Source organism: Microcebus murinus, chromosome 14 (genome assembly GCF_040939455.1).
Source record: "Microcebus murinus isolate Inina chromosome 14, M.murinus_Inina_mat1.0, whole genome shotgun sequence".
In the NCBI taxonomy this organism is placed as follows: Eukaryota; Metazoa; Chordata; class Mammalia; order Primates; family Cheirogaleidae; genus Microcebus; species Microcebus murinus.
In genome coordinates, this window is record NC_134117.1 from 1616733 (window position 1) to 1628841 (window position 12109).

General features: G+C 58.1%; 1 protein-coding gene across 1 annotated transcript in view; it reads left to right on the top strand.

The window, feature by feature from the left end:
• The window catches only part of TCERG1L (transcription elongation regulator 1 like), a 148827-nt gene that overhangs the window by 91022 nt on the left and 45696 nt on the right, over positions 1-12109 (top strand). Inside the window, exons 5-6 of the mRNA XM_012781426.3 lie at positions 2875-2969; positions 6713-6801. Of these exons, the coding sequence (XP_012636880.3) occupies positions 2875-2969; positions 6713-6801 (184 nt within the window). The remainder of the gene's footprint in view (positions 1-2874; positions 2970-6712; positions 6802-12109) is intronic.

Here is a 12109-nt window from a genome sequence, read left to right on the forward strand (position 1 = left end):
ACTCTCGTTCGAGAAGGGCAGTAAAGGCTCACGGCTGCCGGTTTTCCCAGCATGTCGCTTTACGGGGCTTGTTTCTCTCCAAGCTCTTAGGAGTCGCTGTCACGAGTCTCTGCTAACGGGGTTGCCGTGTGTCTCGTGGGCGCAGACTTGGGGTGCGTGGGGCGGAGCCAGAGCACACCCCGTCCCCTGGCACAGCCCGTTGGACGTGCTCTGAGTCACTCGCTGTCTGGTGCACTTTGGATGAAATTTAAACCAACCAACTTCTGGCTCATTCTTAGGACGTAAAAAGCCTCCCATTCGTATCCGGTCACAAAACAGGTGTGAGTTCACTGATGAAATACCCAACTTCATTTGACGTTTAACTTTGCTCCCCCTTTAGCTGGGGCCTGCTTTGGGCTGGGTCTCTCTGGGGGGCTGAGGGCAGGGAGGGCCGGCTTGCCTGTCCTCCCCTTCCCACCTCCCCTGGTACCTGTGGGATTGCAGGACGGAGCAGAGGGACGGGCCCAGGCCCTGCCCGGCCGGGTCCCGTGGTCAGACAGGGTCTCCTCCTCAGGCTTGGCAGCTGCCCACCTGCCAGCCCTGCTCTGGACAAGATGCAGCGATCTAAGCCCAGCTGGGTGGAGGAGGGAGCAGAAGCGGCTGGGCACGGGAGAGCCCAGCACACCTGACCGGAACGGGCTTTGGGAGGGATTCCTGCAGAGCTGTGAGCTCTGGGTACCACCTTGAGCGACGGGAAAATATTTCCTCTGGCCTCGAATTTATTTCTTGATTATCCAGTTCAGTGAGAGTGGAACGGCTCCTTCCCTGGGGTGGATCTGGAAATGGGCCTGCGTGTGGCCCTGCCGGGCTGAGGTGTCTCTTGGTGGTGGCCGTGGCTGCCCGGGGCCCTGTGGTCAGTGCGTGAAGGCCAAGCGCCCGGCGGAGGCTCCACCCAACACACGCAGAGATGGCGCCGGCACTCGGGGCCGGGCGGGGTCAGCGGTTCGCACGTATCTTGTTCGCCAGCAGCCTGAGCTCAGGACCGGCCATCTGGTCCCTGGGAGAGCCGAAGGCGGCCAGGACACTCTTCAGAGTGACAGCAGTGGACAAGCGCCTTGATGTGGGGGCATCACCCGCTGGCCTTTTGGCCATCCGCTCGCCAGATGAAGGGGGAGCCCGGACAGGACCTGGGCTCCTCTGTGTCCTCCAGACACTGCACCTCTGGGGACAGGGTCATGGGGTCGATGCTCCGAGTCTGAAGCACGGCTGTGTGTCCAGCATGGCCTGAGTGCGGCGCCTCCTGCCCGGGACTCTGGAGACGGGCAGCACAGACTGCCTGGCTCCGCAGCCACAGCCAGGAAGGTGGTGGCCGGGGCCCACTCGGAGGCCGAGCCCACGCGCCTCTCCCACAAGCCTCTTTCCCAGGACGGGTCCCAGGGGAGCCCGAGTCTGCAGTGGGGTGAGGGAGGCTGCAGGAGGGTGGTGTGCTGGGGCTCCCAGCCTTGTTGCGCCCTGCCCTGCCCCCAAGCACAGCTGCAGCCACGTGGAGGGGGCCACGGAACACCCTCCCCGTGTGTGCGTGGTGTGGGTGGCATGCACACACATGTGCAGTGACTCTCAGCGGCTCCTCTTCCTCCCTCCTGCCGGGAGGGAGCACACCCAAGACCTTTCCCACTGCTGGGCGGTCAGAGGCTCCAGCCCCGGCAATTTCCGTCTCCCAAAGGCTCCTGCTCTACAAGCCCACCAGTCTCTGCAGGGCTTTCCTCTCCGAACTTACCTATGTTTAGGTTCCTGCATGGTTAGATGGTTCAGGTTTTTCTTTTCATTCTTAGTGTTAAACAGTGGTCAATCTCTGTTATCTTTCACTAAAATTATTTGCAAAACTTAAAAGGTTATTTAGACGTTTGGGGAAAAGATGAAAACTTAACCTTTGTTCCAATTTTCAGAATCCCACATTTTTCCCCTTTTCTGCCCTCCCTGCCCCCAAAAACTACCTGTCAAAGTGCTGATCAGTTTGGCCTCTGGACGGAAGCCCGTGCCGTCTTTGGTGGCCAGCAAGCAGTGGTACCCTGAGGCCTGGCCAGCCTGGAGCCCCTCCCGACCCTGGCAGGGCCGGGCCAAGGCGGCCCCTCGTGCCACCGGCTGTCAAAGCCTCAGCAAGGCTGGTTTTGCTGTCCCACGTCAGCCCCTTGTCATTGTTGGAGAGTCTATCCACGCATGACCCACGTGGCCTGGTCCACACAGCGTGGGCGGCGACATTTTAGACAGTGCCCGCATGACATAGATGGAGTCTAGGGAGCAGTTTGAGATCACTGGAGGGAGGTCCCATCTGCCCGGAGCCCTGGGTGGGCCCCCAGGAATGTGGGAGCAGCCCTGGGAGCCCACGCAACATGGCACAGCACCCCACCGTGAGCCCACCGGGGCTGTGAGCCGTGGGCAGTGTCCCTCCCATTTGCTGAGAGAGGTCACCTGGCCCTGAGGGTGTCACAGGTGGACAGCAACCATGCTGGGGGCCTCTGCTCTGGGCACCATCCTCAGCGTCTTTCCCCAAGAGGCTGTGTGAGTCCGGGGGACGCCAGTGAGCACCTTTGCACGCAGGCCTGGAGGGCACGGCTGGAGGGTCGGCCTGGATGTCCCAGGTCAGGCAGGGGCTGTGTCAGGGAGGGGCCCAGGCCTCTGATTCCCGGCACACCCACCCGGCTGCTTCCCTCCCTCGGGCTGGGAGCTTTGTCACCAGACCTCCATGCAGAGGATGAGACACTGCCACCCTCCTGCAGAATGCGCGGTGTTCGCCAACCAATCTGCACGTTCAAGGCCGCTTTTTGTCTTTGATTGCTGAGCTCTCCAAACTGCCGAGGCAATGGAATGCTAATGGCGACTGCTTTGGTCCAACAGATACAAGTAAGGAGCTGTGCCGCCGCGCGCCCCGCCCCCCCGCCCTGGTGCTGCACGCGGAGAGGAAGAGCCGGGCCGGAGACAAGGAGGACAAGGTCAGTCTCCGGACCGTGTGTGTCTTGAAGAAGCAAAACCCCAGGTTTGGAGGGTCGGGCCGGGACTCCTGTGTGCGCCACTGGTGCTGGGGAAGCCCTGGGGGGGCGGGGAGGCCTCGCAGAGCACTGAGCAGCCCGGCCCAGAGCATCCAGCATCCCCGCCCAGAGCACCCGGCATCCCCGCCCAGAGCACCCGGCATCCCCTCCCAGAGCACCCAGCATCCCCGCCCAGAGCACCCAGCATCCCCTCCCAGAGCACCCAGCATCCCCGCCCAGAGCACCCGGCATCCCCGCCCAGAGCACCCGGCATCCCCTCCCAGAGCACCCAGCATCCCCGCCCAGAGCACCCGGCATCCCCGCCCAGAGCACCCAGCATCCCCGCCCAGAGCACCTAGCATCCCCGCCCAGAGCACCCAGCATCCCCGCCCAGAGCACCCGGCATCCCCGCCCAGAGCACCCGGCAGCCCCGCCCAGAGCACCCGGCATCCCCTCCCAGAGCACCCGGCAGCCCCGCCCAGAGCACCCGGCATCCCCTCCCAGAGCACCTGGCATCCCCGCCCAGAGCACCCGGCATCCCTGCCCAGAACACCCAGCAGCCTGGCCCAGGTCTGCCGGATCTGAGGCCGGAGCCCCGGGGGCCACTCCGGCTCCTCACGTGGCTTGTTCGTTCTCAGAGGGGAGAGAGGACACACAGCCGGCCGGGCTGTAGGCAGACAGGTGCCGCTCAGGCTGGGGTAAAGAGAACCCAACGCACGCTTGTTTTTTTCCCCAAAACCTTCTGAATTTAGGCCTTTCCCTTTGCCTGTTAGCCAAATGGCAACTTAAAGACGGATCAGGATGTTGCATTTGATGCATTTCATGTTTTCATCAGCACCGTCCTTCCTCCGAGTAACCCAAGGGCTTTCCTTTTACTGCTACACCTGAAAACCTCAGATCCCACGGAATCTGCTCCCGGCCGTCACATGCTGGCAGAGGCTCTGGTCAGACACGCTCGTCCTCACTCTCCCTGAACAGGTGTCTCTCGGGCTCAGGGCCCCTGTGGGTCCCCCCCCCCCCCGCCCCCTGCTTTCTGCGCTGGCCCCTCCAGAGCATTTGCAGGACACAGTCGCCACGTGGCCACCTTCTCCCACCCCACCCCAGTGCCCGCCACAAACCGTGGACACCGATCCCAAATGTTAGCGCAAAGTAAACTTCTGCCGCCTGGCGTGGGATTTTCCCTTGGGAGGTGAGCATCCCAGCCGGAATCACACGTTAATTACACAGACAGCCTTTCTAGTGCCTTAAATAAATACTTTCTTTATCACTGGGCCCTGCGCGCCTAATTCACTTTTACTGCTTTAGTGTGGAACAGGAGTTTTATGCCACGATTAGCCATTTTTATCGCCAACCGGAAATCATAACCTGCGTGCCCCTCACGGAGGCGCCCTTGGTAATTGGCGGGAGAGGATCCCGGCACTGCAGGATTTAGGCGTTGTTCCCCCCTGCAAGTCACACCTACTGTATTTGCTGGAATAATTAGCCGGGGTAATCTACTACCCAGGGACTTCTTGTCGAGTTTCTGTTGTTCAATTAACTTCATAATGGAAACCCCTCTAATTTCTCTAATAGGCCAGGTGATACAAACTCTGGTCTTAATACATATATTTTCTAAGGCAAGTGTTCCTAGTACTTGCCTGGTATGCTAATTATTTATCCAGACTTTATTTTCTCCCGGGAAACAAAGACATTTCCTACTACCAGAAAACCTGAACCACTTTTTCCCTTAGACTTACCAACTTAAGGACAACAACATAAGTTACAGATCGTTTATTGGATGGAATTCTCTGTCCAGACGAATGGGGTTTCGGGGGAAGGATGGCAGGCATGAAGGAGACAGCCTGTCTTCTGGTGGTCGCTGTGTGTGTTTAAAGAAAGTCCCTCCCCAGACCCACCCACACGCCAAGGCCCAGCAGGGACTTTTCTGGCTGAGTGTTTTCTCTCGGGACCTCCCGTGCTTCCTGCCGGGCCGGGGCTCCGGGTTTGGCCACGTGCTCTGGATAGCACAGTCGGCAAGAGGCAGCGTCACTCTTACCGTTGCTTTGCCACGGGGCCGGGATGGGCACACTTACTTCTTTGGGACTTATTTCACCTTGGCTTGTGTAGATACTTGAGGTTCTTTTCACTTCTTTTTGTTTGAATTTTATGCTGCTACGCTTCCAAAACTTAGCGCTTTCCTTACTACAGTGTTCGGAAGGTGCTGAGACAGCGAAAATGAGCCCTGGTCCCAGCGGAGCCCTCGGGGCCTTGGGACAGGTGTGGGGGGCTGTGGCATAGTCTCCCCCCACCTCGTGTGTGGGTAAGTGCTCCGGGGTGCACCCAGTATGGCTTTGGAACATCAACTTCCTTTAGTTTTGGTCGATCAGATGATTAACCATCTTTTCACCTACACCATTCCATAAAGTGCTGGCATTCACGATAGTAAAAGCAGAGATTCCAAAATTCTAGGATGACAGTCAATTTTTTTTTTTTATTGAATCTAGAGTTTTAATTGCACCTGACATTCTCAGCTCAGGAACAGGTTTTTTGCTTCGAATAATGCACTGTGCTGTCTTTTCATCTCACCTGATTTTCCGAGACGAGAGAATATAATCTTTATTGTAGCATTTTAAGTTTGAGATTAAAACCATGGAACCAGCTGGGAGAAGAAAAAAGAAAGACGTTTCTGACTACTAGCATTTACCATACTTGCTGGGAGTTCATTTCTTTCTTACAGTTCTCCAGAATTTTGATGATACTTTTGTATTTCTTCTAAAATTCCTCACTGTGGTTTTGCAGTTCCACTGGCAGAAACGTGGGCACGTCTGCCCACTACAGAACACAGATCCAAGGTCGGCCACGCATCGGCAAAGCTCACCTGGGTCTCGGGTCTCTGGTCCTGTCGGAGTTGTGATTGGCCGTACTTTCTACCCTCAAACTGCTTTTACTTCTCCCCAAATTCCACTCTACAGTGAGCACTGATCAAGTGCCTCAACCACAGATTTTTTTTTCTTTTTAATTTTAGGTAATAAATCTTGATTTTATTCTAGGCAACATCACGTCCAAACATTCTTTGTTTTCTGAGATGGAGGCAGAGTGATGCTCTTCACACCTGAGGGAGCATCACGGTCACCTGACAAAGCAAAACCGCCCTTGCAGCCCCTGCCCCCAGCTGGCCACTCCAGAAAGGTGGCAACCAACCGCTGGGAGCACCCAGACACTGTGGGGCAGGGTCCTTATTTAAGAATCTGGACTTGTCCCTTCCTCCTGCCCTGGCAGGCCCAGGTGTGCCAGCCCCGCTTCCAGGCTCCCTGGCACTAATCGTGGTTTTCTCGTGGCGCAGTAACTGCTGCTGCTGCGTGGCTGCCGGCTCACTTCCTGAGACAGATCCAGCGGGATTTTCTGCCCCCGAAACTTCCGGCCTCAGATGCCCCCTCCGGGCTGCCTCTGTCTCTGTCCCCGGAAAAGCAGGTGGTGCAGACAGCTTAGGACAACGAGGGGTGCCTTTGTCCAAGTTACTGGACAGCCTGTTGTGCCCTGATTCTGTGTGCCCAGCGTAACCGCCCAGCCCGACGGCTCTGCTGCACCGAGAAGAGAAGGTGGTTATCCGGGGGCCGCGGTGGGCAGGTCTGTCTGCAGGAGGCTTCTGTTACCCTCACTTGGTCGCCTGTGATTGACGAGGAGTGTTTAAAATTAAGGACGCTCTCTCCTTCTCTTGCTGCTGGCAGGAGCCCCCGCCGATGCTCGGGAGAGGAGAAGACAGCGCGGCCAGAGGCAGCCGGCCCGTGGCCTCCACCCCCGTGCCCGGATCCCCCTGGTAAGACGCGGCGAAGCCCGAGGGCCGGGAGGAGTGGCAGTGTCTTGTCCCGGCCCTCGCCAGAAGCCACCAAAGAGGACATGCACCCTCCTTAGGTCTGTTGCGCTTTAGAAAACGGCTTTGCAACTCGTGGCAGGTATAATTCTACGCTGTTGTCACACGCTGCAGGGAAAAAGATAGCATGCCAGGGATAAGTTACCAGCCCCGGTGCATTCGTGGGGACGGTGCCGCGTGTGCAGCCTGGTGGGAGGCAGCGCCTGAGAAAGCGTTTCCCCTCCAGCCTAAGAGGCGTCGTAACGGAATGTTAATTAAAGACGCGCCCGGCCCCGCCGTCCTGGGGGGCCCCGCTGGGGGTGCGCCGCGCTCCACACGCCCTCCACGAGGGAGCCACAGTCTCTGGTTTTTAAAAATGCCCTTTTATAATGGAGTCATTTGGAAGCAGAATAGAAAGGTTATTACAGTAAAAATTAGTTTTAAAACCTGAAGATTAGAGTGCAGCGTACAACTGGGAGGAACAGCTCATTTAAAGAATGGAAATAGCAGCCGCTTGCGTCACTTTAATGTGCCTGACATTAAATAAAGGTGGGGGGAGCTGTCCGCTGACGACCCCGGGGGCCGTGCACCTGTGTGGGAAGTGACGGCCTCGCTGGGCTGGGCTGGGCGGTTGTGCCCTGAGCTGCGACCTGGTGACCTGGCCCCCTGCCCATATGGAGAACTCTGCCCTGACCTGCAGGAGGGGTGGCCGTGCAGGGGTGGCCTCCAGCCTAACCTACCGCCTTCGGTGGGGCGCCTCTGCACCCCGGGGGTCCTCGGGGGTGAGGCCTCCCATGACGGGGATTTGTGCTGTTTGCAACATCCTGTTCTCCCGTTCCCGGGGGGCGTCCTGCAAGTCAGTCCAGTCCTGCCTTGCAGGACAGACAGACAGGTCAGACCCCAGTTAGGTCAGACCGACCCAGTTAGGTCAGACCCCTCGGGCTGAGGGCTCAGGGCCACCAGGCTGCCCCCACTGTAGACACCAGCTTCGGGCGGGGGGCCCCGGGCCGCCTATACGTTCCGGTCCCCGTGACCCCCCCACGCCACGATCGTTTGCTAGAAGAGCTCACAGAGCTCAGGAGAGCACCTTACCTGTCTGCAGGTTTATTAAGGAGACTGCAAGTCAGGAATAGGCAGGCGGGAGATGGACTGGGCAAGGCACGGGTGGGGGGTGGGCACCTCGGGCTGTTGCTCCTGGGCCGCACACCTGCGTGGCGCCTGGCTGTGCTGGCTGCGGCTGGCGTGTGCTACGGCGGCGAGCACGTGTGTATCTAGACATGGCAAAGGTGCACACAAACACGGCGTTACGGTCTTACGGGACCCCTGTCTTGTACGCGGTCCACGGTTGACCAAAAGGAAACGTGCGGCATGTGACCGAACGTGTGTTTCATTGTAGCTCAGACCCTGTTGGAGAGCTCCTGTCACCAGCCGCTCGGGTGTGTTCCCAAGGCAGGCACACGCACAGATGACATCTGGGGGGGGGGGCGTAAATCCAGAAGACTGTGTGCACCTGCCACTCTGCTCCCAGGACGCCGTCTGTGGGGGACTGTGAGCATGTGGAAGACCTGACTTTGGACACAGAACCTCTCCTGCAGTGAACGCCGCAGCTGTTCTTCTTTCGTGATGCTGAGTCACAGCGCAAAATGCCGAGTGGCACCTGGCTGTCGCTCTGCCGGCCCGCTCCGTGGGCCGTTTGCCTGTAAACCGCAAAGCAGCGCAGGCCTGGCCCTGCTAAGCTGCCCTGTTGGTTACGTGTTTGTGACGTGAGACACGCCGTCCCTGCGCAGCGCGTGCTGGGCGAGGGAGGAGAGTGGGGCGCTTGGCCACACGGGCGGGAGGACCCTGACCCAGGGACGAGGACCGTGAGCAGGTCCTGATGGGTTTCTGAGGTTGAACTGCCGATGACAGAGCGAATCAGGGTGCGGGCTGGGCGTCGGGGAGGATGGCTGGGAGCAGGGCCGGGGGATGGAGGAGGGGATGGTGAGGGCTTGGGCCTGGGAGCACGGAGGAGGAGCAGCCGAGGCCCCCTGGACCCTGCAGACCTCTGGGTCTTGGCGCCGAGTGATGCCAGTAGTGGTGTGCCGGCTCCTGACCGTGTTATCTCCAGCTGGAAAATCCCTTGCAGAGTGGTTAGCTTGCAGAAATTGGCTTAAAAACGATGGGCGCAGAGGGTGGGTGGTGTTTCTCCTGCTCCCTGCTGCAGAGCTCAGTGCAGGAACGCCGGGGCCAACAGCGGCGTCTGTAGTCACTCCTAACTGTGTATAGTCCCCTCTGCCACTGCCATTACCGAGAGATGGCCCGGCGTGCGGCCCCCTGAAAGTGTCCACCTGACGCTGAGCACTTGGGAGACTCGGAATCGATGCCCAACAGTGAACGAAAATGAAGAGAGCCGTCCTCGCACCCTTGTCCGACTGTCTGTGCTGGGGCAGCCGTCGGAAGTGGTCTCAGAGTCTGGGATAACTTCCGAGGCCAGCTCTGCCACTCAGAAGCCCATCCGGTGGTTCCAAGGACACTGTAGTCTGAGGCCCAGCATTTTAAGAAGACAAAAGGCAACGGAGGCGGCGTGTCCACTGTCCTGCGAGTGACGTCCCTCCCCAAACAGGAGGAGACTCGGCTCCTGCAGTAACATTACAATTAACTTTTTCAAATCCGCTCCTGTTTTCAGGCGTGATAACGCTGGACTAGCATCGTTCTCATCTCTTTAGGAATGTCTCTTTCTCCTTTTTGTTCTTCTTGTAATTTGGCTGCTGACCCCAACGGTAGTTTTGAGAGAGTTGAGCCTCCGTCTTGCTGGGAGGTAATTCAGATGTTTTCCTTGGAGTGTTTATGTCGTTGGGGAGATTTCAAAGGTGATCGCTCCTCACAGTGTCCAATCCGTGAGCTCCTGGCTCAAACGACAATACGTATCAAGGCCGATGCCTAGTTAGCATCTTAAAATTAATTAAATGACTATGGATTTACCAATAATTAGCTATTTTTATGAAATAAAAGTACATTGGACATTGGCTTTAGCGTCATATCGTTTTCCAAAAGTTCTGGATTGTGGTAGTGCAATTGTAGTCAGTGTTCTATCGCTGTCACAGCATGGCCCCAAGTTCTTTGTCAGGTGACTTGGGAAGGGACGGAGGTGTCTCAAGACAGGGAAGGACACGCAGCGTCCGTCAGAGCGCCGACACAGTCAGAAGGTGCCGCTTCCTGGCACGGCTGACTCAGGTTTTTATCTTAAGAAGCAGAAGTCATTACAGTGCAAGGGGCACACGGTGACTACCGAGATGAACAGGCGCATTCCCGTGACACCGGTGACTACCGAGATGAACAGGCGCATTCCCGTGACACCGGTGACTACCGAGATGAACAGGCCCATTCCCGTGACACCGGTGACTACCGAGATGAACAGGCGCATTCCCGTGACATTGGTGACTACCGAGATGAACAGGCACTCTCCCACCATGACGCCGGTGACTGTGAGTGGTGAGAAGCCGATGGCTGGTTCTGCATCTCTGCCTGGGGGAAGGAGGTGCCGTGGTCAGACGCCGGCACTGCCAGGCTGTGCGTTCATGGCGCCATTGTGGATTTTAGCGTCCTGGGAATGCCCATCAGCGTCTCCGGGCCCCAGGGACGCTCCTGGGTGCTCCCGATGGTATGCTAGCAACTTGCCTTTACTTCTCACCTTGATATCTTAGTACCTGTGGGTGACGTCTTTTTATTCATTCATAACTATTTATGGGGCCTAACATTTGAAAACGCATCCTCTGGATTTTCTGCATGCTGATATTAAATGTGTTTGACCTTAAAAGAATCAATATTACAACCATGTTCTGGGATGAAGCTGGCAGGACTTTTCTGGAACGAAAGGAGCGTTTGTGCAGGCATAACACACGCGGATGGTGCTTGGCAAGAACGGCAGCTAGAAATTACGGCTATTAGGAGAGACGCCGGCCCGGTCACACCGGCAGACGCCAGCTGCCTGGCCTTGGAGACGGCACATCACTCTTCCTCGAATACATAGCGCTGACGAGAAGCCAAATGTCACTCTGTCCCCTTTGCATAATCAAGTCTTTTATTATGTCAGAGAAGGGACGGGGGAGGAGTTCCTTGCGGGGGCGGGGACGCTGATGATGGTGCCTTAAATGTCAGAGCGGCTTAGCTGGCGGGTGCGGGGGAGGCGTCCGGAAGCCGCCTTTGGGATCCCCAGGACGAGGCCGCAGGTGAGCTCCCGGGAGCCTCTCGGTCCTGGGTGGCAGGTGGGTGATGCTCCGACAGCCTCCTGGCCTCCGGAAGGTGTCGCGTCCGCTGTCTGCGGGGCGGGACGACGGTCGTCCGGAGCTCCGGGCCGGCCCCTCCGTGGCTGCTGACCGCCAGCCAGTGTTTTGATGCTGCTCATTGTTTAGCAACGAGACGATACGTTTGTGTAAGATAGTTAAAGATTGACGGATAAAGTCTTTCAAGAGTTATGCAAAGACGTGAGAAGTGAGGACGTTAGGAGCACAGACAGGTGAGCCCAGGCTTGGCTGGGCCCTTGTTGGCAGCCAGGAGGGGGCTCTCCCGGCCCAACCGGCCACCGCCTCGCTGGCGATCTCTCCCCGGACCTTCCGTGCATCTCTCGCCCCAGAGGAAGAGGCGGGAGTGGCTCTCCTCCTTTGGCAACATGAAATAGAAGTTGCTGAGCGGTTGGTTTCAGGAGGCCGAGGCCAGGTGCCCTCAGGCCCCGGATGCCAGCTGTGTGGCGTCCGCCCTGGCTCTGCCAGGACCTTCCGTCCAGCAGGTCACGTTGTTGTCATGTCCCTAGCATGACCGACTTCTGCAGAAACGATGGCACCACCCACGTCCTGAAGCTGCGAGATGTTAAGTAGTCGCACACAGGCCCCAGGCCCGGCGTGGGCCTCGAAGCCGAGTGGCAGCACGTGTCTGTGCGTGTGTTTCCCGTGTCTGTCTAGAGCATGGACAGATGCCTGCGGAGCCGTGTGCTCTCCGCGGTGATCCCTGGCAGTGCAGCCACTGTGGCAGAGACGTTGGACCAGAGAACATGCTTAGGAGGAAGGGGGAGGGAGCATCCTACTGTCCCTACTTGAGTCTCTGTGTCACCAAGCTCACAGTCCTTCACCTGACAGCCACACGGATGCACCTGGGCCACTCGGTCCTGCTCAGGCCAGCCCCTGCCTCCTGGGAGACGAAGCCCCAGAGAAAGGAGGGAGGGAGACCAAGGGCAGGGTGAGGACATGGCAGAGATCGGGGGCACTGCAGTCCATTCTGGGAGCTCTCGGCTCTGGCGGGC